The sequence below is a fragment of the Carcharhinus amblyrhynchos genome, chromosome 6, assembly GCF_965287045.1.
Source record: "Carcharhinus amblyrhynchos chromosome 6, sCarAmb.v2.hapA, whole genome shotgun sequence".
Classification (NCBI taxonomy): domain Eukaryota; kingdom Metazoa; phylum Chordata; class Chondrichthyes; order Carcharhiniformes; family Carcharhinidae; genus Carcharhinus; species Carcharhinus amblyrhynchos.
In genome coordinates, this window is record NC_137329.1 from 21,804,119 (window position 1) to 21,829,916 (window position 25,798).

The 25,798-nt window shown below is 43.5% G+C and overlaps 1 protein-coding gene across 2 annotated transcripts; it reads right to left on the minus strand.

Moving 5' to 3' along the window:
- Positions 1 to 1,155: 1,155 nt before the first annotated feature.
- Positions 1,156 to 18,393, minus strand: LOC145343742 (ARL14 effector protein-like). Of its 2 annotated transcripts, none has more exons than XM_080190013.1 (3): positions 18,306 to 18,393; positions 11,406 to 11,542; positions 1,156 to 1,838 (listed from the first exon to the last, which is right to left on the minus strand). In XM_080190013.1, exons 1-3 carry the CDS (start codon positions 18,342 to 18,344, stop codon positions 1,610 to 1,612), a joined length of 405 nt encoding a protein of 134 aa, XP_080046139.1. In that variant the 5' UTR covers positions 18,345 to 18,393; the 3' UTR covers positions 1,156 to 1,609. The 2 variants fall into 2 exon arrangements, with proteins under 2 accessions (XP_080046139.1, XP_080046138.1); XM_080190012.1 differs by lacking the exon at positions 18,306 to 18,393 and adding an exon at positions 18,172 to 18,297.
- Between the last annotated feature and the right edge of the window lie 7,405 nt (positions 18,394 to 25,798).

Consider the following 25,798-nt stretch of genomic DNA (forward strand, 5'->3'; position numbering starts at 1 on the left):
TACCAGAAGGACGTGGAAGCTTTGGCGAGAGTACAAAGAAGGTTCACCAGGACGTTTGCCTGGTCTTGAGGGCATTGGCCATGAGGAGAGGTTGAATAAACTAGGATTGTTTTCACTGGAAAGATGGAGGCTGAGGGAAGACCTGATAGAGATCTACAAAATTATGAGAGTCATAGGCAGGGTGGATAGTCAGAGGCTTTTTCTGAAAGTGGAAATGTCAATTATAAATAGGTACAGGTTCAAGGTGAGAGGGGAAAGGTTGCTACACAGGGAGACGTGTGGGGAAGTTTTTCACGCAGAGAGTGGAAGGTGCCTGGAACGCATTGCCAGAGGTAGCAGAAGCAGGCATATTAGCAATATTTAAGAGGCATCTGGATGGGTACATGTATAGGGAGAGAATAGAGGGATATGGACCACGTAAGAGCAAATTTTTTTTAGTTTTGTTAGAGCATCATGATCGTCACAGGCTTGGAAAATTGAAGGGCTTGTTCTCGTGCTGTACTTTTCTTTGTTCTTCTAATATACATCTCAGTACAGGAGACACCTCCTGCAATGACCTTATTGTCTTATTAAGGGATAATATCTCTGGAGCAGAAGGGAGTATCTTTTTTTCTTGAATCTGTAACAATAATAATACATAAATTTCTGCTTTTCCACATTTGCTGATATGTCAGTGAATTAACTAGGTAGGCAGTGCTTGGTGCAGACACCCCACTTGCTAGGTCCCTTGGTCTTGGTTACTGGGTTCTGGAAGACAATTGAAGGAGATGGGGGATGATGTGATAGAGGGATGGCATTGGAAAGGGAGAGCCAGAAAGGGGAAAGACAGTGATGTGGAAGGATGGAAATGGCGTGAGAGGAGGGAGAAGGGGGATGGCATGAGTTGGGAGGGGGGGGCCAGAATGTCCTGAGAAGTGTGAAATGGGGGAATGATATGAAATGGGATGGGTTTGATATTAGAGGGCAGAGGAAAGATAGACTGGCATAAGATGAGGGTTTATGGAAGTAATGTTGCAATAAAGATACTAATGTCACCAGAAATGTCCACCAGTAAAAAACTAATTCACAAATGACTAATCACTGCTTTTCAAAAGGCAGGTGGGTAAATAGATTCAAGCACTCCCATGATTTCTTAATTAATTAAGAAGCAGAATGCTATGCAAAGTAGTGAGCTTTATTTACAGTTAATACATGGGCACAGATTTACCCTGACAGTTCAATTTTTGCACTGACTTTTTTTTCTGAATTATCCAGTAATTCAAAGTAAACAAAGTAACTAACAAAGGTAGGATTTATTGCTTAAAAAATTGAATTTGAATATTCAGTGTGGTTACTATACACTTATCCAGCCATTATTAGCACTTGCAGCATACATGAAAATATTTAACACTGCTGATCATATAATCATTTCAAATGTTCTAACATTAAAAACCTTTAAATATGTAAAGTATATCTTTTAAGATCTGCAATAGGCTTCCCCTCTATGGAACGTACCTTGGTTTCTTAAGCCAATACTTTGACAAGACTACATTGCCAATTACTCACAGAGGGAAATGGCACATTCTAGTTTAAAGTTATAAATAGAAAAGCTTTCAAAATCTCTGAAAACCTAATTCACGTTCTTATTGCGAATTACCTCACCACCTTCAATTTCAATTTGCTCATACAACCACTTGCGGTCACAGCGACATTCTACTCCACATTTTTGGGAGCCACAGCTAGGGCAGGGGTAGAAGCACCCTAAACAATCCTCATCCAAACAGTCACACCGATCCAGTCTGCTATAGATGAGGAGACCTTGACTGTCGTAAACTTTGCTTTTTATGGGCATCGTTTGCCTGCAAGAACAAATGGGTGATTTTGAGCATTTAGATTGACACTGTAATGGAAAGTATTATACTTAACACTGCATTAACAAAAGTCTCTCTGCCCTGATCGTTGGCATGGAATCAAAGTATTGAATAAACCCCACCTTTTAATTCCCATCTGGCACACACTGAATTCCAGTCCAGATTTTCAAAAACAGCAAAATCTACACACCCAACATTTTTCAGAAATATAGGGGACGATTCTCCATTGCAATCCCCACATTTTCTGGCGGGTCTGGTTGGGAGAATCACATGTCGGCCAATTTGCAGGATTTGCACGTGTTCCCGACACATGCGCATCTCCCAGAGCCAGAAAACAGTCACAGTTGGGACTGCGCTGGAAACCGATAGGAAGAGGAGGAAGTCATTTAAATGTATTTTAAATTTATTTTGCATGTGTTTATTGGGCCCGGCATGAAACTTGCCAGAACCGATAGCATCTCTCACCCTGCCAGGAGTACTTCATTCCGGCAGGGTTCAGACTAGCTCCCCACGTTCAGGGAACTAGCAGGAGGTCCCCCCCAGAGTGAAGGGAGGGAGGGGAATTGGGACCCCCCAGGGGGTTGGGCCGCGCCCTCTGGCATGGGCACCCTGGCAGCATAGTGGCACAGTGGCTAGCACTGCTGCTTCACAATGCCAGGGACCCGGATTCAATTCCAGCTTCGGGTCACTGTTTGTGTGGAGTTTGCACATTCTCCCTATGGTGTGTGGGTTTCTGCCCACAGTCCAAAGATGCAGGCGTTAGATTGATTGGCCATGCTAAATTTCCTTTGATGTCAGGAGGATTACAGGGTAAACAAATACATGGGGTTTCGGGGATTAGATGCAATTGTTGCTGGTGCAGGCTCGATGGGCCGAACGGCTTCATAGAGTCAGAGGTTTACAGGATGGAAACGGGCCCTTCGACCCAACTTGTCCATGCCATCCTTTTTTTTTAAACCCCAACAGTCCCAATTGCTGCATTTGACTCATATCCCTCTATATCCATCTTACTCAAGTAACTGTCTAAATGCTTTTTAAAAGACAAAATTGTACCCACAAGATTTCAGAGAATTCTACAGTGCAGCAGGAGGCCATTTGGTCCCCATTGAGACTGCACTGACCACAATCCCACCCAGGTCCTACCCCCAATAACCCCATGCATTTGCCCTAGCTAATCTCCCTGATATTAAGGGGCAAGTTAGCATTGCCAATCCACCTAACCCACATGCCTTTGCAGTGTGGGAGGAAACCAGAGCATTCGGACAAAACCCATGCAGACACGGGGAGAATATGCAAATTCCACCCAGACAGTGACCCAAGCCGGGAATCAATCCTGAGTCTTGGCGCTGTGAGGCAACAGTGTTAACCGCTGTGCCACCATGCCGCCCAAAATTTATATTCCCTGACCAGGAATCAAACCCGGGCTGCGGCGGCGAGGGTACTGAATGCTAACCATTAGACCACCAGGGAAGTTCTGCATTCTAACGAATTTATGATTACTGAAGGACGCTTTAAATTTCATTATTTGTGTTCAATTTTTGTGTAAAACCAAAATTATGCAAACAGTTGCACTTTCCCCAAATTTGATATTAATTCTTGGTTCATATGGTATTGCTACCAAAACAGAATTTATTGCCCAATGGCAACACTGAAGTGGGGGTGGTGAGCTATCTTCTTGACTGTGTAGAGAAAGTACTCCCACAATATTGCTCGTTGGGGAATTCCAGGACTTTGACCCAGTCCTTGTCAGAATGGTATGATGCAGAGCAGGTTTACTAGGCTGATGCCGGAGTTGAGGGGGTTGAGCTTTGAGGAGAGGCTGAATAAACTAGGCTTGTACATGTTAGAGTTTAGAAGAATGAGGGGAGATCTCATTGAGACGTATAAGATGATGAATGGGATGGATAGGATAGAGGTGGAGAGACTCTTCCCGCTCAGAAAGGATAATAGGACTAGGGGGCACAGCCTCAAGATAAAGGGGGGGCGGTTAGAACGGAGTTGAGGAGGAACTTCTTCACTCAAAGGGTGGTGAATCTCTGGAATTCTCTGCCCGTTGAAGTGGTGGAGGCTACCTCGCTAAATATTTTTAAGACGCGGGTTGATGGGTTTTTGATGAGAGGGGATTAAGGGTTATGGGGAGAGGGCGGGAATGTGGAACTGAGCCACGACAGATCAGCCATGATCTTATTGAATGGCGGGGCAGGCTCGAAGGGCTGGATGGCCTACTCCTGCTCCTATTTCTTATGTTCTTATGATGTGAAGATGCCGGTGTTGGACTGGGATAGGCACAGTAAAAAGTCTCACAACACCGGATTAAAGTGACTAAGACAGCACACAACCCTGCCACAGCAACCTCGGCAAGACATGCTGGATCATCGACATGGTTGCCATCATCTCACGTGAGAACACTATACACCAAGTACACAGTACATACTCTTGTGACTGGGCCAACATTGTCCATCTGATACGCTGCAGGAAAGGATGTCCTGAGGCATGGTACATCGGGGAGACCATGCAGACACTACGACAACGGATGAATGAACACCACTCGACAATCACCAGGCTGGAGTGTCCTCTTCCCGTCGGGGAACACCTCAGCAGTCAAGGGCATTCAGCCTCTGATCTTCAGGGAAGAATTCTCCGAGGCAGCCTTCAAGTCACACAACAACGCAGAATCGCCAGCAGAAACTGATAGCCAAGTTCTAGACACAAGGATGGCCTCTTCAACCCAGGATCTTGGATTCACGTCACAATCTGTAACTCCCACAACTTGCCTGGGCTTACAAAATCTCACTAACTGTACTGGCTTGAGACAATTCATACCTCTTGAACCTGTACTTAACCCTCTTTCCACTCGCATCGACTGCACCTGTAAAGACTTGAATACCTGTTAAGACTTGCATTCTAGCCATTATCTTGTAATTGAGTTTGTGTCTATATAAGGCCCTGTTTGTGAACCCAATCCTCCACTCACCTGATAAGTGCTCCGAAAGTTCATGCTACCAAATAAGCCTGTTGGACTTTAACCTGGTGTTGTGAGACTTCTTAGAATGGTTTGAGACTTGGGGGCAATGGGAGGAGGAAAAAAAAGCTGTGTGCTGGAACTTGGAATTGATGGTGAAGGTCATAGATTTGGAACTGCTTCCAAGAAATTACAGATAGTCATGGCCTTGCATAGAAAGGAGCTGAATTGAGAAGCATAAGATACTGTTAGAAAGGAGAATTTGCAAAGGATAGTATTCACACAAAAAGATAAACTCTAGTTTGGCAGATCTGTTTGACAGATAATGATTCCACTGTCCAATACAACAACAGACCCTATGACACAAGACATTTTTAAAAAATTACAATTTATACATTTGTATCAAGTCTGTCAGATCATCTTCATACATCATACTCAAACTGTGACACCATTTCTACTGAACGGCTGTTAACTAAATGACTTGATTTGATTTATTATTGTCACATATATTAGCATACAGTGAAAAGTATGTTCCTTGCCTGCTATACAGACAAAGCATTCCGTTCATAGATAAGGAAATGAGAGAGTGCAGAATGTAGTGTTACAATCATAGCTAGGGTGTAGAGAAAGATCAATTTAATGCAAGGTAGGTCCATTCAAAAGTCTGATGGCAGCAGGGAAGAAGCTATTCTTAAGTCAGTTGGTATGTGACCTCAGACTTTTGATTCTTTTTCCCAACAGAAGAAGGTGGAAGAGAGAATGTCCAGGGTGCATGGGGTCCTTAATTATGCTGGCTGCTTTGCCAAGGCAGCGGGTACTGTAGAAAGAGTCAATGGACGGGAGGCTGATTTGCGTTATGGATTAGGCTACATTCACAACTTTTTGTAGTTTCTTGCAGTCTTGAGCAGAATAGGAGCTATACCAAGCTGTGATACAACCAGAAAGAATGCTTTCTGTGATGCACCTGTAAAAGTTGGTGAAAGTCATAGCTGACGTGTCAAATTTCCCTCGTCTTCTGAGAAAGTAGAGGCGTTGGTGGACTTTTGTAACTATAGTGTTGGCATGGGGGGGGGGGGGGGGGCGGGGGGGAGGTGGGGAGAGATCAGATAGGTTGTTGGTGATTTGGACACCTAAAAACTTAAAGCTCTTGACCCTTTCTACTTCATCCCTGTTGACGTAGACAGGGTAAAAAGTCTGACAACACCAGGTTTAAGTCCAACCGATTTATTTGATAATACACTCACTAGCTTTCGGGTTAGCCCCTTCGTCAGGTGAATGGAAAGCTAGTGAGTGTACTATCAAATAAATCGGTTGGACTTAAACCTGGTGTTGTCAGACTTTTTACTGTGTTTACCCCAGTCCAACGCCGGCACATCCACATCATGATGTAGACAGGGGCATGTTCTCCTCTATGCTTCCTGAAGTCGAAGACAATCTTCTTTGTCTTGTTGACATTGAGAGATTATTGTCGCCGTACCAGTTCATCAAATTATTTATCTCATTCCTCTATTCTGTCTCGTCATTGTTTGAGATCTGTCCCACTATGGTGGTGTCGTCAGCAAACTTGAAAATCAAACTGGAGTGAAATTTGGCCACACAGTTGTATGTGTGTAAGGATTATAGCAGGGGGCTGAGAACACAGCCTTGGCGGTCACTTATGTTGAGGATGATCGTGGAGGTGGTGTTGCCTATCCTTACTGATTGTGGTCTGTGAGTTAGCAAGTTTAAGATCCAGTCGTAGAGGGAGGAGCCGAAGCCCTGGCCATGAAGTTTGGAGATGAGTTTTGTGGGAATAATAGTGCTGAAGCCTGAGCTGTAGTCAATAAATAGGAGTCTGACACAGGTGTCTTTGTTATCTACATGTTTCAAGGTTGAGAGCAGGACCAGGGAGATGGTGTCTGCTGTGGACCTGTTGCAGTGGTCGGCAAACTGTAGTGGATCCAGGTAATCCGGGAGGCTGGACTTGGTTTGTGCCATAACTAGCTTTTCAAAGTACTTCATAATGATGGCTGGCAGAGCTACCAGTCACTGAGGCACGCTGCTTAGTTTTTCTTCAATACCGGGATGATGGTTGTCTCCTTAAAGCAGATAAGCACCTCAGTTGTTATAGAGAGAGGTTGAAGATGTCTGCGAATACTCCAGCTGATCTGAGTGCTCGTCCGTGCATTCCATCTAGGCCAGTCGCTTTTCATGGGTGGACCTTCGAGAAAGCTGCTGTGACATCTGCAATGGTGACCCCAGATACAGATTCACCCAGGGCTTCCAGAGTAGGGGGCATGCTCTTGCTGACCTCTTGCTCAAAACAGACATAGAATGCATTGAGCTTGTCAGGGAGGGGTGCGTTGGAGCTGGTGATTTTACATGCCTTCATCTTGTAGCCGATTATGTCTTGTAGACCTTGACATAGTTGGTAGGGGTCTGTGTGGGTAGTCTGGGAATCTAGCTTGGTCTGGTGTTGTCTTTTGGCATCATTGATGGATCTCCTTAGATCGTATCAGGCTTTCTTGTATAGGGTCAATGATTAGAATGCCTCAGACCTCGACTTCAGCAAGCAGTGGATATCCCTGTTCATCCAGTTAGGGAACACACGGATTTGCTTCTTTGGCATATAGTTTTCTACATACTTACTAATGAAGTCAATTATTGTAGTGGCGTACTCGTTCAGGCTGGTCACAAAGTTTTTAAATACTGACAAGTCACTGACTCCAAGCACTCCTGTAGAAGATCATCCAATTCCTCAGACCAACATTGCATGATTTCCTTTGATGGATTCTCCCACTTCAGTTTTTGCTTGTAAGCCAGGAACAGGAGCACAGCCTTGTGGTCTGATTTGCCAAAGTGTGGGCAGGCATGTTTGATATTTGTGTCACAGTGGTGTAGGATGCTTGGGCCTCTGGTGGAACAGGACATGTGTATACTCTTGAGCTTGGCCTGATTGAAATCTCCTGCTACGATGAACAAGACCTCGGGACGTTTTGTCTCAAGGCTATTCGCAGTTGTGCATATTTCGTCCAGCACGATCACGTCTGCATGGGGTGGGATGTAAACCATCATCAGGATAACGGAGGTGAACTCCCGCAGAAGGTAATTGGGGCGGCATTTTAGTGTCAAATATTCTAGGTCTGTGGAGCAGAAACTTGCCAGTGTTCCTACATCTAGACACCAAGATGTGCTGATTAGGAAGCAGACCCCATCTTCCCTTGCCTGAGGCTGCTGAATGGTCCATTCGATGGATTGAGAAGCCCTTTGGTTGTACAGAGCAGTCCAGTGAAGCACGAGTGAGCCATGTCTCTGTGAAACAGAGTACACAGCAGAGCTTCAGATGCTTTGGAAAATGTCAGCTGTGGAGTTGCATTCAATGAATTTTTGAGTTATTGATCACACTCCGTTGTTGGTTCCACAATGCAATTGTTAATATTCTGTTTAATTACATGAATGAGAATTGAAAAATATTTGCTGTGTCTTATTAAATACAAGAAATAGGAGCAGGAGTAGGTCATGAGGTTTGGGCCTATTCTGCCATTTAATAAAATCCTGGCTGATTTTCTACATAACTTTGTCACTCTAACCTTTGATTTACTTAAAAATTCAAAGATCTATCGCTCTCTATATCCATAGCCCTCTAATATTGAGAATGTCAAATACTCCCAACCCTTTGAGTGAAGATGTTTCCCCACATCTCAATCCTAAATGACTGATCTCTTATCCTGAGACTGTGATCTGCTAGTTCTAGATTCTTCAGACAAGGGAATCAGCCCCTCAGCATGTACCCTGTCAAGCCCTCTAAGAGTTCATATATTTCAAAGAGATCACCTTACATACTTCTCAAGCTGACTCTCTGAAGAGGTATTTACTTTATTTCAACTTGAACATGTTGTGATAATGAGAAATGCTCCTTCTTCTCCAAAGAAGTAACTTCTGAATCCTAATGGGAGACACAAAGAATTCAGTTTCTATCCACCCCCTGCAACATGTGAAGTTTGACTCTCATGCTTCAGTTTCATCCCTCTTGGAATTATCATTAATTGAGTTTTAGTGTGAGAAGAGGTCCAGTAACTGGAAAGGAAGGGAAGCCTTGGTCTTGTGTGGTTTTATTTTTGTTCATAAATCAGTTTCTAGATTTTTACAACAGATTGTTTGTGCTTCTTTCTTTCTTCCTCCCCCATTAGTGGGACACCACTAATTACATTTTACTGAAAAGAGAGAGGTGTGTTACCAAAGCATTTCATCTTGCATCCATTAGGACAAACACAAGAATGCCAAATTTCAAACGATCACAACAATTTATAGCACAGAAGAAAAGGGTGCTGAATGATTGACAATTCGACTTGAAGTGGCCAAGGCCATGGAGAAAGCAAATGAAACTATAGGGTCCTCAAGTTTCTCAGTAATTCAAAAAAGGCACAACGCATTGGACATATTTCTTTTGTTTGCACCAAACAGGTCCCTGCAACAAACAATTAAAACAAACCCGATTACAAGCTTGACTGGTTATTTTAAATTGGTTGTTAGTGCAGCACTTGCCACACTCAAGATTGTTCAGCAAGTGCAGCCCAATCATGGAATCACATCTCATCATTAAAGTTTTGTTTTTGGTCTTGCAAGTGTGGTGTGGTTGAGTACAGTCTGTATTATGAACAGCCAGAAGAACATGTTGTTTGATTCATCGCCCAATTATTAGGATGTGTCTGGCATCATATCATATAGCATCATACCATCATATAGAATACTGCCCAATTGTGTAGTAATACTTTTGGACTGACTACAGCATACTGTTAATGCCACTGCCACTGCATAGCAGCACCATGAAACAGGTTGCTTCACCTGTTGTTCCAATTATTGAGATACTTTGCCTTTCTACAGTAAAATGAGATAGATCAGACACTTTTCAGATTCAAAATTGGGGACCTTTGGTCCATTTGTTAGTTTGCATGATACACCGTGAATAATGATCTAATCAGGAGAGACACTGTCCAGCAGGACAACTGTGTGCGCTCTATTTTTGCATCAAGTTTTGCAAATGGCTAGGGTGCTATTTACAAAATTTCTAATAAAGCCAATCATAAAATCATAAACTTTGGATTTCTCAATTAGTATGCATTACACTACTCCATCTCAAAAGTTAATTTGAATGGGGACAAAGCACATTAAGATGTGTCAGGAAATCCTCACACTCAGTTGCAGTTCAAAAGTCAATAAATGCATCCCCCAAGTAACAGAAATATTATAGTCTGGAGACAAACAAATTCAGGAGGAAAGCAATCAAAAGAAGACACTGCATGGAAGAGGAGAAGAAAACCAGTTAAATATGTAGTTGCTGAAAGCCAGAAATTGCGTTATTTAAGCATTGGAAAAAGCAAAGGGTTTTCTAGCCAATGTAGCTGAAAAGGTATAGTTTCAGTATAGTTGGCTGCGCACAATAACTTAATGGAGAGATTGTGAAGTTGGAATAACTGGATGCAGAAATTAGCTCCTTTGGTTAGGATCTCATTGATCATGAAACAGCCCCAGTTTATTATATTTGGTGCCTTGTTTGAATGATCCATTAGGAAAAAAACAGTTCAACAAAAAAGATGCATAACTAGCAAACTGGCCAGACACTTCGCTAACCAGAATGTAGAATTTACAAACTGCAGTTTGTTGTTTATCTCAAGTAGTACAATTTGCTGCAGTTACACAAAGAGCACAGGGAACTTTTGTGGCCTCGGTTTTCTGATAATCCAAATAGGGCTGCACTGAATGAGTCAAATGGACTCAAGGCGCAAGCAAATTATAGGATTGCGGGCAAATTAGTTGATGTGTGCTTAAATGTCAGTGCTGCTAGCTCCAAGGATTCTATTAAAGGGGGTGAAGTTGATGCGCAACCAAGCATCAAGGATACTCAGGCAGCCATGCTGAGATTTTCAAACCCTCGCTCACAGACCTGAGCACTTTGTGAAAGACCTTTGATTTCTGATATTTTTCTGCACATGCTGTCTTTACAATCTTTTTAATTCTTGTTGCTGTAACACATTTTCCTCTACACAGGTACTGCTTTCCTATTGGGAGCTGATGCTTTCATAGAATCATACAGTGCACAAGGAGGCTATTCAGCCCATCAAGTCTGCACTGACAACAATCCCACCCAGGCTCTATCCCCATAACCCTACGTATTTACTTTAGCTAGTCCCCCTGACACTAAGGGGTAATTTAGCATGACCATTCCAGCTAGCCTGCATATCTTTGGACTGTGGGAGGAAACCCAGAGAAAACTGATGCAGACAAAGTGAGAATGTGCAAACTGCACAGACACGGTGACCCAAGCCAGGAATTGAACCCAGGTCCCTGGCGCTGTGAGGCAGCAGTGCTAACTATTGTGCCACCCATTGTTTCAGAATTTCAGCTCAGAATTGTGTACAAAACACACCTCAACAACAACCTCCCCCATCTCATTCCCCACCATTTATCCACTTTCCCCAAGTGAAATTTCAAAATCAATTTCCATCCCTCATCTCAACGGCTAAGAGGCACTGGGTCCAGATCAAACCCAATGTGGACTCAATCATTCAACTTTATTATTCAAATGTTAAAAAGAACAATCACATATATCTTACCTGTCTGCATTAGATTGACTTGATGGCTTCGTCTGTAGTTTCCGTTTCTCTCTCCGACTGGTTTCTGGTGTGAACTCCGTTATTTGACGACCTGGATTAGCAAACTGTAGGGACCTGAGTGTTTTTGTGGTCCGTGCCTATAGAAGTTTCAAAAAAAGCAAACAGGTATAGGTTATTTGTACAATGGCAATTTGTATTAACACTTGCTTTCTCGAGTTGAGACATGGCAAATAACCAGAATGTGAATGGGTTGGTTGTGCCCTGTTAATTTGCACCAGATCCAGCAGCTCTTCAGTGTCTTTTTTTTTGCTGACCCCAGGGAAGTTATCTTTTCACTTTTTACTAATCTTGGCTAGCCTACAACATTAGCCAGAGGCAGACAGCTGCCCTTTTCTAAACGTGGTTATGTTACTCTGAAATGTTGCCTGATATCAGTTAACAATGACTCCTAAACCTTTTGATTTTTCTGCTCTCTATTTTTGTTAAGGCAGTCTAATTAATATGAGCAGTATACAGCAGTGTAGGAAATTAGATGCTAACCAGGTTCCTGACAGTATCCCGGTGCAAAGCACCCAAGTTTGATGTATCGGCTAGCTTGAGAAAAAGGTATTCTTTGTATAATGTGTGTTCTTAAACCCTGACATTATCCTAGTTCCTTAAGTTTGCACATTCCCCATGCCGCAAGTTGGACTCCACCGTTTTGAAATACAATCAACGAAAATCAGTTATTAAGTGTTAGTATAGGCCATGAGGCAAAACTAATTTCAAGCTAACTAACTAACATGCATTAAAAACTGAGTTTGCGTTCTCCTGCTCTTCCATTTTTCAAAAACTTCCACTGACAACCTTTTTCAGTAAAAACTGGACAAGGGGCTACTCCACAGGCCAGGTTTTGTGGGTTTTCCCACTTGGAAGGATTTTAGAATCAAAACAATTCTCAAATCTACACAGTCAGAAGTTGTACTTGCTCAGTGTTGCAGTAAACGGCATGACTCAAAGTCTGAATCTAATCTCTGAGCTCGTCTAATTGTGAACATTCTTGTCTTGCTCTTAAGGACATCTGAAGACATCACAGAAGGAGACTGTTCAGCTGTTTAGCCCCATTCTCCAGCCCTTCCTGCACATCCTTTAACATTTTTACTTTTCAAATATTTATTTATTTTGAATGCTATTTTGGATCCCGCTTCCACCACTGTTTCCAGTGGGCATTCCCTCTCCTCATTAGCTCCGCATGGAATGGTTTTCCCCTTCTAAACATTCCAATTTTAAATTTATGGCCTCTAGCTTCCAATCCACCAATCAGCAAACGGTTAGTCCCCAATAATTAAGAAGACCCAGTATCAACAACTTATTTTAATATAGTACCTTTAACATAATAAACCATTACAAGGTGCATCACATAAGCATTATAAAATAGAGTATGAAAACAAGCCACATAAGGAGATAAAAAGCCAAATGATCAAAAGCTTGGTCAAAGAGGTAGGTTTTATGACATGTCTTAAAAGAAGGAAGTGAGATAGAAAAACTGAAGAATGCAAGGAGGAAATTCAACAGTTTGGGACCGTAGCACCTGAAGATGTGACCACCAACAAGGGAGCAATTATAACTGGGAGTGTGCAAGAGACGGGATTAAAGGAGTGCAGATATTTTGGAGGGTTTTGGGATAGGAGGGATTTTAAAACAAGGATGGCAATTTAAAGATCAAGACATTGCCTGACCAGGAGCCAAAATTGGTCAGTAAGCACAAGGGTTATAGGGGAACAGGACTTGGTGTTCTCGGCCTTTTGGCTAAGATCAAGTGTAGTATCGATATACTGTACTTGATTGAAGTCATTAGGTTACATTTCACCTTCATTTGAAGCAATTTTTAAAAGCAGTGTCTCGCCCTTTTGGCTAAGATACAAATGAGATCAAACCTTGAGGAGGAGCTATGCCTATTCCAATTGGCTTGGATCATGTAGATCAAGCCCAAGATAGGCAGTCGAATCCTTGTCTTGTCAGCTTGGATCGGGAATGTCTCAATTTGTTGAAACTCTGAATTGGACTTGATTTGATTGAATTGGAATAAAAACAAAAAAAAAAGACATGGGCAGCTTTGGATGCCATCAATCAGGTAGAGGTGGATAGGCATAGTCAAGTCTGGAGATATCACTTGGTTAGGTTGAGTGTTAAATCACAAAAAGATGCAGCATGCTAATCTTAGCTCTTGTTACATTCGTCCATTTTTAGCTCAATCTCAAATTCAATGTCAAGTTATCCACACTGGATGAGCATTTCAATAACAGATTGTAATGACTTCAGCCAGGCATATGAGGTTGGCTACTTAATCAGGGAATATGAACTCCCTGATTAATGCCCACAGGCTCCCAAGGCTCTTTTTGCAACCTTGTGGGGTCCGTGGACCACGTTTACGTTCTGCGTTATAGGCTGCACAACTTTTTCCGTTTTTTCTACAGGTCCAGGCAGCGGGTGATCGACAGGGTTGTCCATCCTGACTGTCAGCCCCTCTACTGTGACTATATTCGCGGTCTGGTGTCCCTGGAGAGGAAGCATGCTGGGCGCAGTTGACGCCTTCCACGCCTGATGGGCACCGCAGGGGTTGGGGTGCATTATAAACCCCAAAAATTTAATGTTTTAAATTTCCTTTCAAATTTTTTTTTGTTCGAGCTGTTACCCCTCCTTTTTGGGGAGCTGCCCCTTTTAATTTGTCCCTACGTTAATTTGAGTTCATTTACTTGTTTGGGGCCTTAAAAGAGCTCCCTGATTAATGTCCACAGGCTCCCAAGCGTGCTCTTTTTGCAACCTTATGGAGTCCGTGGACCATGTCTACGTTCTGTGTTATAGGCTGCACAACCTTTTCAGCTTTCTCTACAGGTCCACGTAGTGGGTGACTGAGGGGGTCGTCCAACCCGACTGTCTGTCCTCTACCGCGGCCGGGTTTGCCTGAAGAGGCAGCATGCCATGTCCGAGGGCACTGTTAAGGCCTTCAGTGCCCTCTGGGCACAGCTAGGACTGGGCTGTATTATTGACCTGTTTAATCACGTTTTAATTTGATGTTTTGAGTTCCCTTTCTGCTTTGTAACGATCCGAAAGACCCCCCCCCTTCTGCTTTGTCTGTTGTTTTGGGTGGTTCCCCTCCTTTAGTTAATTTGATTTTGTTTACTTATTTGGCATGCAAAAGAGCATCCCTGATTAATGCCATAATTGCTTGCCCAATCAGGGAGCTTCACCGTTTACAAAAATGGGAGTGTCAAATCTTCTAGCACCCTAGATTCTGACTGTATGCCAGAACCATGCTGGAAGGTGAGCATGTAACTAAAGGGAATCTGGTGCATGGATGTTGGCCTCTGAGGAGTTATTTCACAGATCGGCTGGGATAAGGGTGAAGTCAGATACTCCACTCTGGGTTCAGTGTGATTGCAAACAGATTAGTTTAATGGCAGAATATGACTAGGAAGAGGGATGATGTTGGTAGCCAGTGAACAGAGTTTGAAGGGGGAGCTGAAAACATTGGCTACAGTCTTTCTGCTATTTAATTGAAGGAAATGTCTGCTTATCTAGTGTTTATCTGCCATCCTGTAATCTGATAATCTAACAACAGTGGAGGAGGAGCTGAGAGATGTGATGAAGCAGACTTAACTCATCACTGTACACATGAAAAATAACAAGTACTTTTGGATGTTGGAGTGCCAGTGTATAGATGAGAAATTGGAGAGGGCCAAGACTACATCCTTGAGAGATACCAGACACAACTGTATGGGAGTAGGAGGAAAAGCCATTGCAAGTGATGCTATGATTAAACAGACAGGAATGAAACCAGGTGAGAGCAGTCCTACCCAGCTGAATGACAATGAAGAGGTGTTGGAGGAGGGTAATCTGGTTAACTATGCCAGAGGTTGCAGTCAGGTTAAAAGTGAAGGGAAAACTTGCCTTTGTGACTTTAAGACTTGTTATGATACATTTTGATGTCTCTTATATCTCAACTTGTTTTAGGGTCTCAATTTGTGTAACTTCCCCTTCATGCCCTTTCCATGACTTTAATGTCCACTATCCCAAATAATATACGTCAGCTGATTTTTAATAAAGCCACAATACTGCCAGATCAAACACAGACCTTGCCTCCACAAAGACTGACCATAAAACAGTAATTCTGCTATCAAAAGGCTGCAGTGAATTGTTGAGTAGTATTTGAACTACAGAATTAGTGCCTCTATTCTCAGTTGTGCTATTTCTTAGCTACAAAGACCAGGATATTACATTTGGTTGGATTGTGTTAACCCACAAAGATGCAGCATGGTATTCCCAGTTCTTGTCACATTTGTCCATTTTCAGATCAATTTCAAATGCAAGGTTAACTCACCACAATTGCTGAATACTTGGGTTACGATGCCACTAGTAAATGGATTACTGCAATAATTTAAATAGTTAAGAGAAAGTGTTTGAAGACAAATCTGGTTAAAATAATTTAAGCAGGGACAGTGCTTCAATTTTCCCATCAACTTTTAAAAACAGCCAAAAACAGGGACAGTCAGTGCAACTTTGTAATCAATACTAATGTTTTCACCAACACTTCTATGCATACTCCAAGGAAAAATGCTCTCAAGTGGAAACAAACATTAAAATATGCATTCAGAAACAGAGCTGGAAAAACTCAAGTCTGGCAGCATCTGATGTTCATTTCTGAACTCTAGCATTTGCAGTATTTTACCTTTATTAAAAAATGTATTATTTCATGCTTTCACTTCCATGAGTGTATTTCTTTTTCCTTGAGTCATTCAGAAAACTTTGTGGTTCATCCATTAGCAGGGATGATTATGAATTAAAAATGTTACACAAAGCCTGCATAAAATCTAGGAGCATATTAAAAGAATCCTTAGAGCTGTACAAACCTCCTATGCTCCCACATAGAAGTCCCCTCTACTGTGGCTACATTTGCAGCCTGGTGGCCTTGGAGAGGGAGAATGTGGTATCCAGTAATATGCTTCAGTCTTTCTTTGGTGGGCACTGCAAGGGTTGGGGTACTTCACCCCCCCGATTGATGTTTTGATTCAATTAATTAAACTTCCTTTGATGTTTTGTTTCAGTTAGTGTGCCACCAGGAGCTATCCCCTGGTTATTTCTAATTTTTTATTTTCAAAGTGCGGAATAGAAGCAAAAAATCATTGCCAGTAGCCTTGCAATTGCCACCATGTTGGCAGTTGTGATTTTTTTTAACACTAGTGGCCGAGTGATAACCTTAATGCCAATACCAGTTGTGAGCCCCAAACTGAATACTGAAGCACAAACATCTCTTGTCAGCAAACAATCAAAACTAAATTCTAAAGTGCACGCAGGAGCATTCTTTGTTACTTAGACTATCAATGCAGCTGCCTCTATTCCCTCTTCCATCCCCAAGCCAAACATCTTCCCCTTACCCTAGCCATGAATCCGCATCCATCCTTAGTTCCTTTATCACATTTCATGCCCTCTCCAAGCTTGTCTTGTCCATGAGACCTGCCATCTGCTCTCTTGATCATATTCCTATCAAACTGCCAACAGTAGCCTCTCTTCAGACACTGACCCACCCACTCCTTTTCAAATCTTCCACCACCACCCCCACCTTCAGAAAAAAATGTGGTCCTTAACATGCAAGTTATAACTCCAATCTTTTTCTCTCTCAAATCCTGAATGTGCTAGTATCGCCCAGATTTATGGCCATTTTAACCTCAACTCCACATCTGAACTTCTTAGATCACACTTCCATCCCAGCACTGGCATGGCCATAATTGAAGCAACAGTGTCACTCCTCATTCTTCCTGATTTCTCTGCAGCCTTTGACAAACCACACCAGGCTCTGACAATGCCTGTCTGTTGTTTAGCTGAGTGGGATTGGCCTTGCCTTGTTTCACTAATGTCTATCCAGTCATAGTCAAAGATTCTCCAATAGAGGCTTCTCTTCAATTTGTAACGCCCCGTGCCCAAGTGACCTCTGAGCCTCCCCTAATCCCAATGATCTATCCTCCAGTATCCTAGCTTGCATAATTGCAGTCCCCCTACCCTCTGTCATCACAGACTGCCCCAAGGTGTATGAACCTTATTCTGCTGTCAAACTACCCAGCCCTCCCCATCTCCACCACCTTCTTCAGCCCTACAATGTTTCAAGAATCTACCGGCCTCATGTGTACATTGCCCACTTCCTTCACTCCACTTTTGGAGGATATGCCTTCAGCCCCAAGCGTTGGCATTCCCTCATATAGTCTTTTAGGACGCATGTGAAGATCTAGCTCTTTGACCAAGCTTTCAGTTTCCTTTCCTACGTTGGCCTGGTGCCAGTGAAGTATCTTTGGGTGTTTTGTTACATGAAGGTGCTATATAAGTACAAGTTGTCCTTGTTGTGACAAGTGAGTGACGCAAGGTGCCGAAACTGGAAACTTGTCATGTCAACTAGTTACCTTGTGATTGTAGCTTGCCACCAAGGAAGGGGTGGCAATGACAGTGCAACAAGATAATCAGTTTTGATATTAAGTGTTGACATTGGACATAACTTGTAGCAAGCAGCAGAGCAGCTCGATCACTGAAACAGTAAAGGAAAACCAGAGCAAAAATAAGGGCTCAGGCACAGGGCACAGCCTGCCAGCCCGGCCCCAGCGCGGAGCCTGCCAGCCCGGGGAGGGGCTTCCCGTTCTTGACAGCGGCCGGAGCGGTCAATCCCATTGCTCCAGCCCCGGGTTTTCCTCCTGTCCCGCGCCACTCCAGTTGTTCCTGTGGGGAAGGGAACAAACTTCACCTTTCTCCGCGCCGGTTTCGGAGCTCGCTGGCCCTGTTTGCCGCTATTGTGTGCGTTCCCGCCTGGCTTCCGGACGCCACTGTCGGCCGGCTGCGGCCTCTGGCTCTCCATCGGTCCCGCTCCGCCCCGCTCACCTGCTTCAGCGGCCGCATCGCCCCCTTCAGCTTCCGCATTTTCCGCACAGCCGGCGACCGTTAGGGCCGCACATGCGCCGTGACGCCTGCGCTCCGGACGCCGGACTCCGGCCTTAGGGGGGTGGGCGGGCACAGGCTAATGATTGACAGCGGCAAGGACCAGTCGCCTTCCCAGACGGTCTGGACTCTTGAAGCCGATTGGGCCAACCTCCTGTCAATCATTATTCTGGGCGGATGACTCAGTGGGGGACGGTGAACTGATGCCTGACAGGAGGATGCACCAATAGTTATTCACTCAGGCAGTGACTGACAAGGGGATTAACCAATTGTTGTCTAGAAGAGGACAACTGACAGAGGGATGAACCAATAGGTGTTCCGACAACCATGGATTGGCAGCAGCATTGACCAATCAAGCGGAGCTCCCTGGAGCAAAGTCACGCGAGGCGGGTGATGGATGACTGACAATCAAGTGCACCAATAATGCTTCAGAGTGATCCGTTGCTAGGCTGCGCCTCGTCCAATGGGTGATGTTGTGGGCGGCATTAGCGCGAGACATGGGCAGTCTCGATTTAAACAAGGGAAGAGAAGGGTCGAGAGTGGGTTTAATTTGTGTGTTTTTGTTGTGGACCATAGTGGCTCCGACTCTTGCGTCTGACAGTTACGTTTCTATAAATATAGCTCTTGGGGCTAAAGGGATATGGAGAGGAAGTCGCGGGGTGGAATCAGGATATTGAATCCGATGGTCAGCCCTTATCATAGTGAATGGTGGAGCAGGCTCGAAGGGCCAAATGGTCTCCTCCTGCTTCCAGTTTCTATAGTAAAAAGTCTGACAACACCAGGTTTTAGTCCAACCTATTTATTTGATAATATACTCGCAAGCTTTCGAGGGGTTACCCTCTTCGTCAGGTGAATGGAGAGTTCAGAACTCTCCATTCACCTGACGAAGAGGGTAACCCCTCGAAAGCTTGCGAGTATATTATCAAATAAATAGGTTGGACTAAAACCTGGTGTTGTCAGACTTTTTACTGTGTTTACGCCAGTCCAACGCCGGCATACCCACATCATGTCCAGTTTCTATAGTCATGACTCTGAGTCAGACAGCTGTTGTTGAATCAAGTGCCCCCCCAGAGTCTTGAGCACAAAAAAAAACCCTTGTGTGATACTGAGGGAGTGCTGCTGTGTAAGAGGTGCTGTTTCTCGCAGAGGCGAGAAGCTGAGACTCTATCTGTCTTTACGTTTTCTACATTTCTGAAGAAAAACATGCAGGGACCAGGGGCGGGGGCAGATTTCGGGCAGTAAGTGATTTGCTCCTTATCAAAGCCAGCACAGATAGGATTGGGTGAATGGACTTGTGAGTTTTACAGCACAGAAAGAGGCCCTTGTGTTTGTACCAGCCATCATCAAGTACCTATTATCTCTTTTAATCCCATTTTCCAGCACTTGTGCCATAGCCTTGTCATAGAATGGCAGAAAAGGCCATTCAGCCTGTCAAGTCTGCACTGACTCTCTGATAGATATAAAAGTAGGGAGGTCTTGCTGCGGCTGTATAGGGCATTGGTGAGGCCGCAGCTGGAGTACTGTGTGCAGTTTTGGGCGCCGTACTTACGCAAGGATATTTTAGCCTTGGAGGGAGTGCAGAGGAGGTTTACTAGGCTGATGCCGGAATTGAGGGGGTTGAGCTATGAGGAGAGGCTGAATAGATTAGGCTTGTACTCGTTAGAGTTTAGAAGAATGAGGGGAGATCTCATTGAGACGTATAAGATGATGAATGGGATGGATAGGATAGAGGTGGAGAGACTCTTCCCGCTCAAAAAGGACAGTAGGACTAGGGGGCATAGCCTCAAGATAAAGGGTTTAGAACAGAGTTGAGGAGGAACTTCTTCACTCAAAGGGTGGTGAATCTCTGGGATTCTCTGCCCGTTGAAGTGGTGGAGGCTGCCTCGCTAAATATTTTTAAGGCGCGGGTTGATGGGTTTTTGACGAGAGAGGGGATTAAGGGTTATGGGGAGAGGGCGGGAATGTGGAACTGAGCCACGACAGATCAGCCATGATCTTATTGAATGGCGGGGCAGGCTCGAAGGGCTAGTTGGCCTACTCCTGCTCCTATTTCTTATGTTCTTATCCAGGCCTTTTCCCCATAACCCCACACATTTACCATAGCTAAACTTACACATCTTTAGACTTTGGGAGGTGCACCCAGAAGAAACCCATGAAGACATGGGGAGAATGTTCAGTCTCCATACAGGGAGTCACCCAAGGTCGAAATTGAACCTGGGTCCCTGACACTGTGAGGCAGCAGCGCGAATGTGCTAATGTGCCCCCCGCCCCCCAGTCAATTGCTCATCTAAATGCTTCTTAAACTTCTTAGATGACTTTTGTGCTGTAAGGATTTTATGATTCTGTTGGATGGATGTCAAAAGACCCCATGGCAACAACTTCGAAGAAGAGCAGAGCAGTTATACACAAGCAAAATACATCAGAGCGGGAAATTTGAAATAAGAACAAAAACCCAGTGGGTCAAGCAACATCTTAGAGTTAATGTTTCACTCAGGTCAAAGAGCTTTCATCAGAACAGTTATCTCTGCATGGCCAATATTTATCCATCAACGTCACAAGAATGGATCATTTGGTCATTATTGCATTGCTCACGTGGGAGCTTTCTGTGTGCAAATTGGCTACCCCATTTAGCAATTACAGCAGTGACTGCACTTCAAAATGTATTTTGTTGGCTGTGGAGGGCACAGATGTGCAGGAAATGAGGGAAGCGAACATAACATCATAAAATCTTAATAGGAGTAGGCCATTTTGCCCCTTGGATCTGCTCTTCTTCAATAACATCATGACTGATCTGATCGTTGCCTTAGCTCTATTTACTTATTTACCTCATAATCCTGAACACTCTTGTTGACCAAATGCTGTATAACTCAGCCTTGAATATAACTCAGCTTCCACTTCTGCCTGTGGAAGAAAATTGCAAAGACTAACTCTGAGAAAAATTCTTTTTGTTCCAATCTTAAATGGGAGACCCCTTATTTTTAAACTGAGCCCTCTGTTTCTAGACTCCCCCATGAAGGAAACATCCCATGAGAGAAACATCCTTGCCATCCACTGTCAAGCCTCCTCAAAACCTTAAATGCTTCAATAAGATCAAATCTCGTTCTTATGAACTCCAATGAGTGCAGGCCAAACCTGTAATCATACCTCATAAGACAATCCTTTCATTCCACAAATCAGCCCAGTGAACCTTCGTTGAAATGCTTCCAAAGAAGTAAGGAGAACAAAACTGTACACAGTACCCCAGATGTGGCTGTATGAATGCCGTGCAGAGTTGCAGCAAGGAGACCTACCTACTTTTATACTTTATCCCCTTCCAATAAAGGTCAATATTCCATTTGTAATTCCTTTCTGCTGCAGTTTTCTGCATTCTCTCGCCATTTAAATAATATTCTTCTTTTCTATTATTACTGTCAAGTGGAAAACCTCACATTTTTCCAGGTGGCACAGTGGTACAATGGTTAGCACTGCTGCCTCAAAGCACCATGGACCTGGGTTCAATTCCTTGCTTGGGTCACTGTCTGTGCGGAATCTGCATGTTCTCCCACTGACTGTATGGTTTTCCTCTGGGTGCTCTGGTTTTCTCCCGGAATCCGAAAGTTGTGTTGGTTAGGTGCATTGGCCATGCTAAATTCTTCCTAATGTACCTGAACAGGCGCCAAAGTGTGGTAACTAGAGGATTTTCACAGTAACTTCATTGCAGTGTTAATGTGAGCCTTCTTGTGACACTAATAAATAAACATAAAAGCTGCCAAATTTTTGCCCACTCACTTAACTTAGCTATAGCCCCTTGCGGACTCTTTGTATCATTATCACAACTTGCTTCTCAACATATCTTTGCATTATCAGCAAATTTGGTTGCAATACAGTAGTCCCCTTCATCCAGATTATCAATACAAATTGTAAGTAGTTGCACTGATACCTGTGCACTCCACTAGTTTGTCAACGTCAAATTGACCTAGATCATAGATCATCATAGAACCTACAGTGCAGAAAGAGGCCCTTCGGCCCATCGAGTCTGCACCGAACACAATCCCACCCAGGCCCTACCCCATATCCCTACATATTATGCCCACTAATCCCCTTTAACCTACGCATCCCTGGACACTAAGGGGCAATTTCTTAGCCAATCAACCTGACATCTTTGGACTGTGGGAGGTAACTAGAGTACCCAAAGGAAACCCACGCAGACACGAGGAAAATGTGCAAACTCCAAACAGACAGTGACCTGAGCCGGGAATTGAACCCAGGACCCTGGAGCTGTGAAGCAGCAGTGCTAACCACTGTGCTACCGTGCCACCCTACCGTGCCTACTTATTCTAACTTTCCTGTTTCCTGTTGGTTAACCAATCCTCTAATTATGTTAATATATCACCACCAACGTCATGAGCTCTTAACTTTTGCAGTAATCTTTTATGTGACACTGTATCAGAAGTCTCCTGGAAATCCAAATACATTACACCTGCTGGTTCTCCTTTATCAACCCTATCTGTTGCATCCACAAAGAACTCATTGACACTAGAAACAGTCCAGAGAAGGTTCACTCAGTTGATTCTGGGAATGGAGGAATTTTCTCATAAGGAGACTTTAAGTAGGTTGGGCCTATACTCATTGGAGTCGAGAAAAATGAGGTGACCTTATTGAAATACAGGATTCTCAGGGGGCTTGATATGGTCGATAATGAAAGGATGATTTCTGTTGTGGGAGAATCTAGGACCAGAGAACATAATCTCAGGATAAGGGGTCGTGCATTCAAGACAGAGGTGAGGAGGAATCTCTTCATTGAGGGTAATGATTTTTAGAATTCTTTACCGTAGAGAGCTGAATCTAGGACCAGAGAACATAATCTCAGGAATCATCCTTTCATTATTGACCATGTGAAGCCCCCTGAGAATCTTGTATCTCAATAAGGTCACCTCATTTTTCTTGACTCCAGTGAGTATAGGCCCAACCTACTTAATGCCTCCTTATAAGAAAATTCCTCCATTCCCAGGATCAACCGAGTGAACCTTCTCTGGACTGTCTCTAATGTCAATGAGTTCTTTGTGGATGTAACAGATAGGGTTGATAAAGGAGAACCAGCAGATGTAATGTATTTGGATTTCCAGGAGACTTCTGATATGGTGTCACATAAAAGATTACTGCAAAAGTTAAGAGCTCATGATGTTGGTGGTGATATATTAACATGATTAGAGGATTGGTTAACCAACAGAAAACACTAAAGTTAGAATAAGTAGGTCATAATCTCAGAATAAGGGGTCGTGCATTAAAGATAGAAGTGAGAAGGAATTTCTTCTATGAGGGTAATGATTTTGTCAAATTCTTTACCGTAGGGAGCTGTGGAGGCTGGGTCATTAATTTTGATGAAGGCTGAAAGACACATTTTTAATCAGTAAGGGAATTAAGGGTTACGGGAATAAGGTGGGAAGTGGAGTTGAGGATTATATCAGATTAGTCACGATCTCATTGAATGGTGGAGCAGACTCAATGGGCCGAATGGCCTACTTCCTACGTCTTATTATGAGAAAAACAAAACAGTTTATACTGTAATTGGTGGGTTAGTCACTTGAGTTTATGTTCCTTCTGGGAAATGACAGAAATTTTTAAAACTTATTTATTAGTGTCACATGTAGGCTTACATTAACACTACACTGAAAATTCCCTATCGCCACACTCTCATTTGTTCGAGTACACTGTGGGAGAATTTAGCATGGCCAATGCTCCTAACCAGTACGTTTTTCAGACTGTGGAAAGAAACCGGAGCACCTGGAGGAAACCCACGCAGACACGGGGAGAACGTGAGATTTTGTACAGACAGTGACCCAAACCGGGAATCGAACCCGGGTCCTTGGCGCTGTGAGGCAGCAATGCTAACCACTTTCTACAGTCGTCTGAAAGAAGATTACCGTGACATAACAAATGGGCATTCACAACTACTGTACAATAGGAGCTAAAGGGTTGCTTTTGAATACAAATCCTTACTTGACCACAGCAACACAAAGATGACATTTATCTCAAATGCCCATACATCAGTGGGGCTTGTATTTTATCAGGACACACTTAAGAACAAAACCTTTAGCAATCAGTCCTTTGTAAATATAACAAATGTTCTTGCATCACAAAGAGTGACATCACAACTGCAAGTAGAATTATGTTTTGGTGACAATCTTTTCAAATGCTTCTATTTAAAGTTTAAACATCACTTTCCTGGGCAGGGTTTTATTTTATTGGTGTTGATATATTGTCTGTGAAGTGCTGCGATTTGATGCCCTTGTTAGTTAATTCTTGTATATATTTTGATTCTAAGCCCCCCCTTAAGGGAATAATGAGTGCTGACATTGGTATAAAGCAGAATTGTTTAAAGAGACCTTGTCTCAACTGCCTCTTACTTCTCGCGATTCTTTTTGATTTGGGTGCAATGGTCAGACTGAAACGGTACGCCATCAGTGTTTGTAAGAATCATTTATACCTAGTGTCATTTACCAAAGATCAAAGTCATATGGAATGGTGTGGAGCTAGCCTTATTTATGTGCTGTTTATATCTCCATCTCACCATCAGAGTGAAGAAAGAAAGCTTGGGGAGTGCAATGGACGTGAATCCTCAAAGACAGCACTTTGGATATTTAGATGGTAACATCAACTTTTGCTTCCTTGCACTTTTGCTGTGCCTTTCATGACCTCAGGATGTCACAAGGCATTATAGCCAATGAAGTTCTTTTGAGTTGTAGTCACTTCTGTAATGTAGGAAACATAGCAACAGTGGGCAGCATGGTGGCTAGCACTGCTGCATCACAGCACCAGGGAGCCAGGTTCAGTTCCGGCCTTGGGTGACTGTGTGTGGAGTTTGAACGTCTCCCTGTATCTGTGTGGATTTCCTCTGGTTAATCCAGTTTTCTCCCACAGCCCAAAGATGTGCGGGTTAGGTGGATTGGCCTTGCTAAATTGCCCCTTAGTATCCAAAAATGTGTAGATTAGCCATGGTAAATGTGTGGAGTTACAGTGATAAGGCAAGGAAGAGAGCCTGGGTAAGATGGCCTCTCAGAATCAGTGCAAAATCGATGGGCCAAATGGCCGCCTCCTGCACTGAAGGGATTCTATGATGATCAAATTGTCTGGTTTTAGGAATATTTAAGGGATTAAATATTGACCAGGACACTAGATAGAACCTCCCTCCACCTCTCCAAAGTAGTACATCAGGACAGGTATTTGTGAGCAGTTCAGTTACACTATCAGATGACACCATACTATCTAAAGTACAAAAGGATTCCCCGGGGAGAAATTCATTATTAATCAGAACAGGGTGGCATAGTGGTGCAGTGGTTAGCACTGCTGCCTGACAGCGCCAGGTACCCAAGTTTGATTGTCAACTCGGGTCACTGTCTGTGTGGAATTTGCACATTCTCCCCGTGTCTGCATGGGTTTCCTCTGGTTGCTCTGTT

Coding starts and splice junctions, on each gene's coding strand:
- LOC145343742 (XM_080190012.1), bottom strand. CDS start 18,282: ATGGAGAGCCAGAGGCCGCAGCCGGCCGACAGTGGCGTCCGGAAGCCA. Junction 11,543..18,171: donor CGAAACCGGCGCGGAGAAAG/GTGAAGTTTGTT, acceptor AAACTTCTATAG/GCACGGACCACAAAAACACT. Junction 1,839..11,405: donor AGTCAATCTAATGCAGACAG/GTAAGATATATG, acceptor TTGTTCTTGCAG/GCAAACGATGCCCATAAAAA.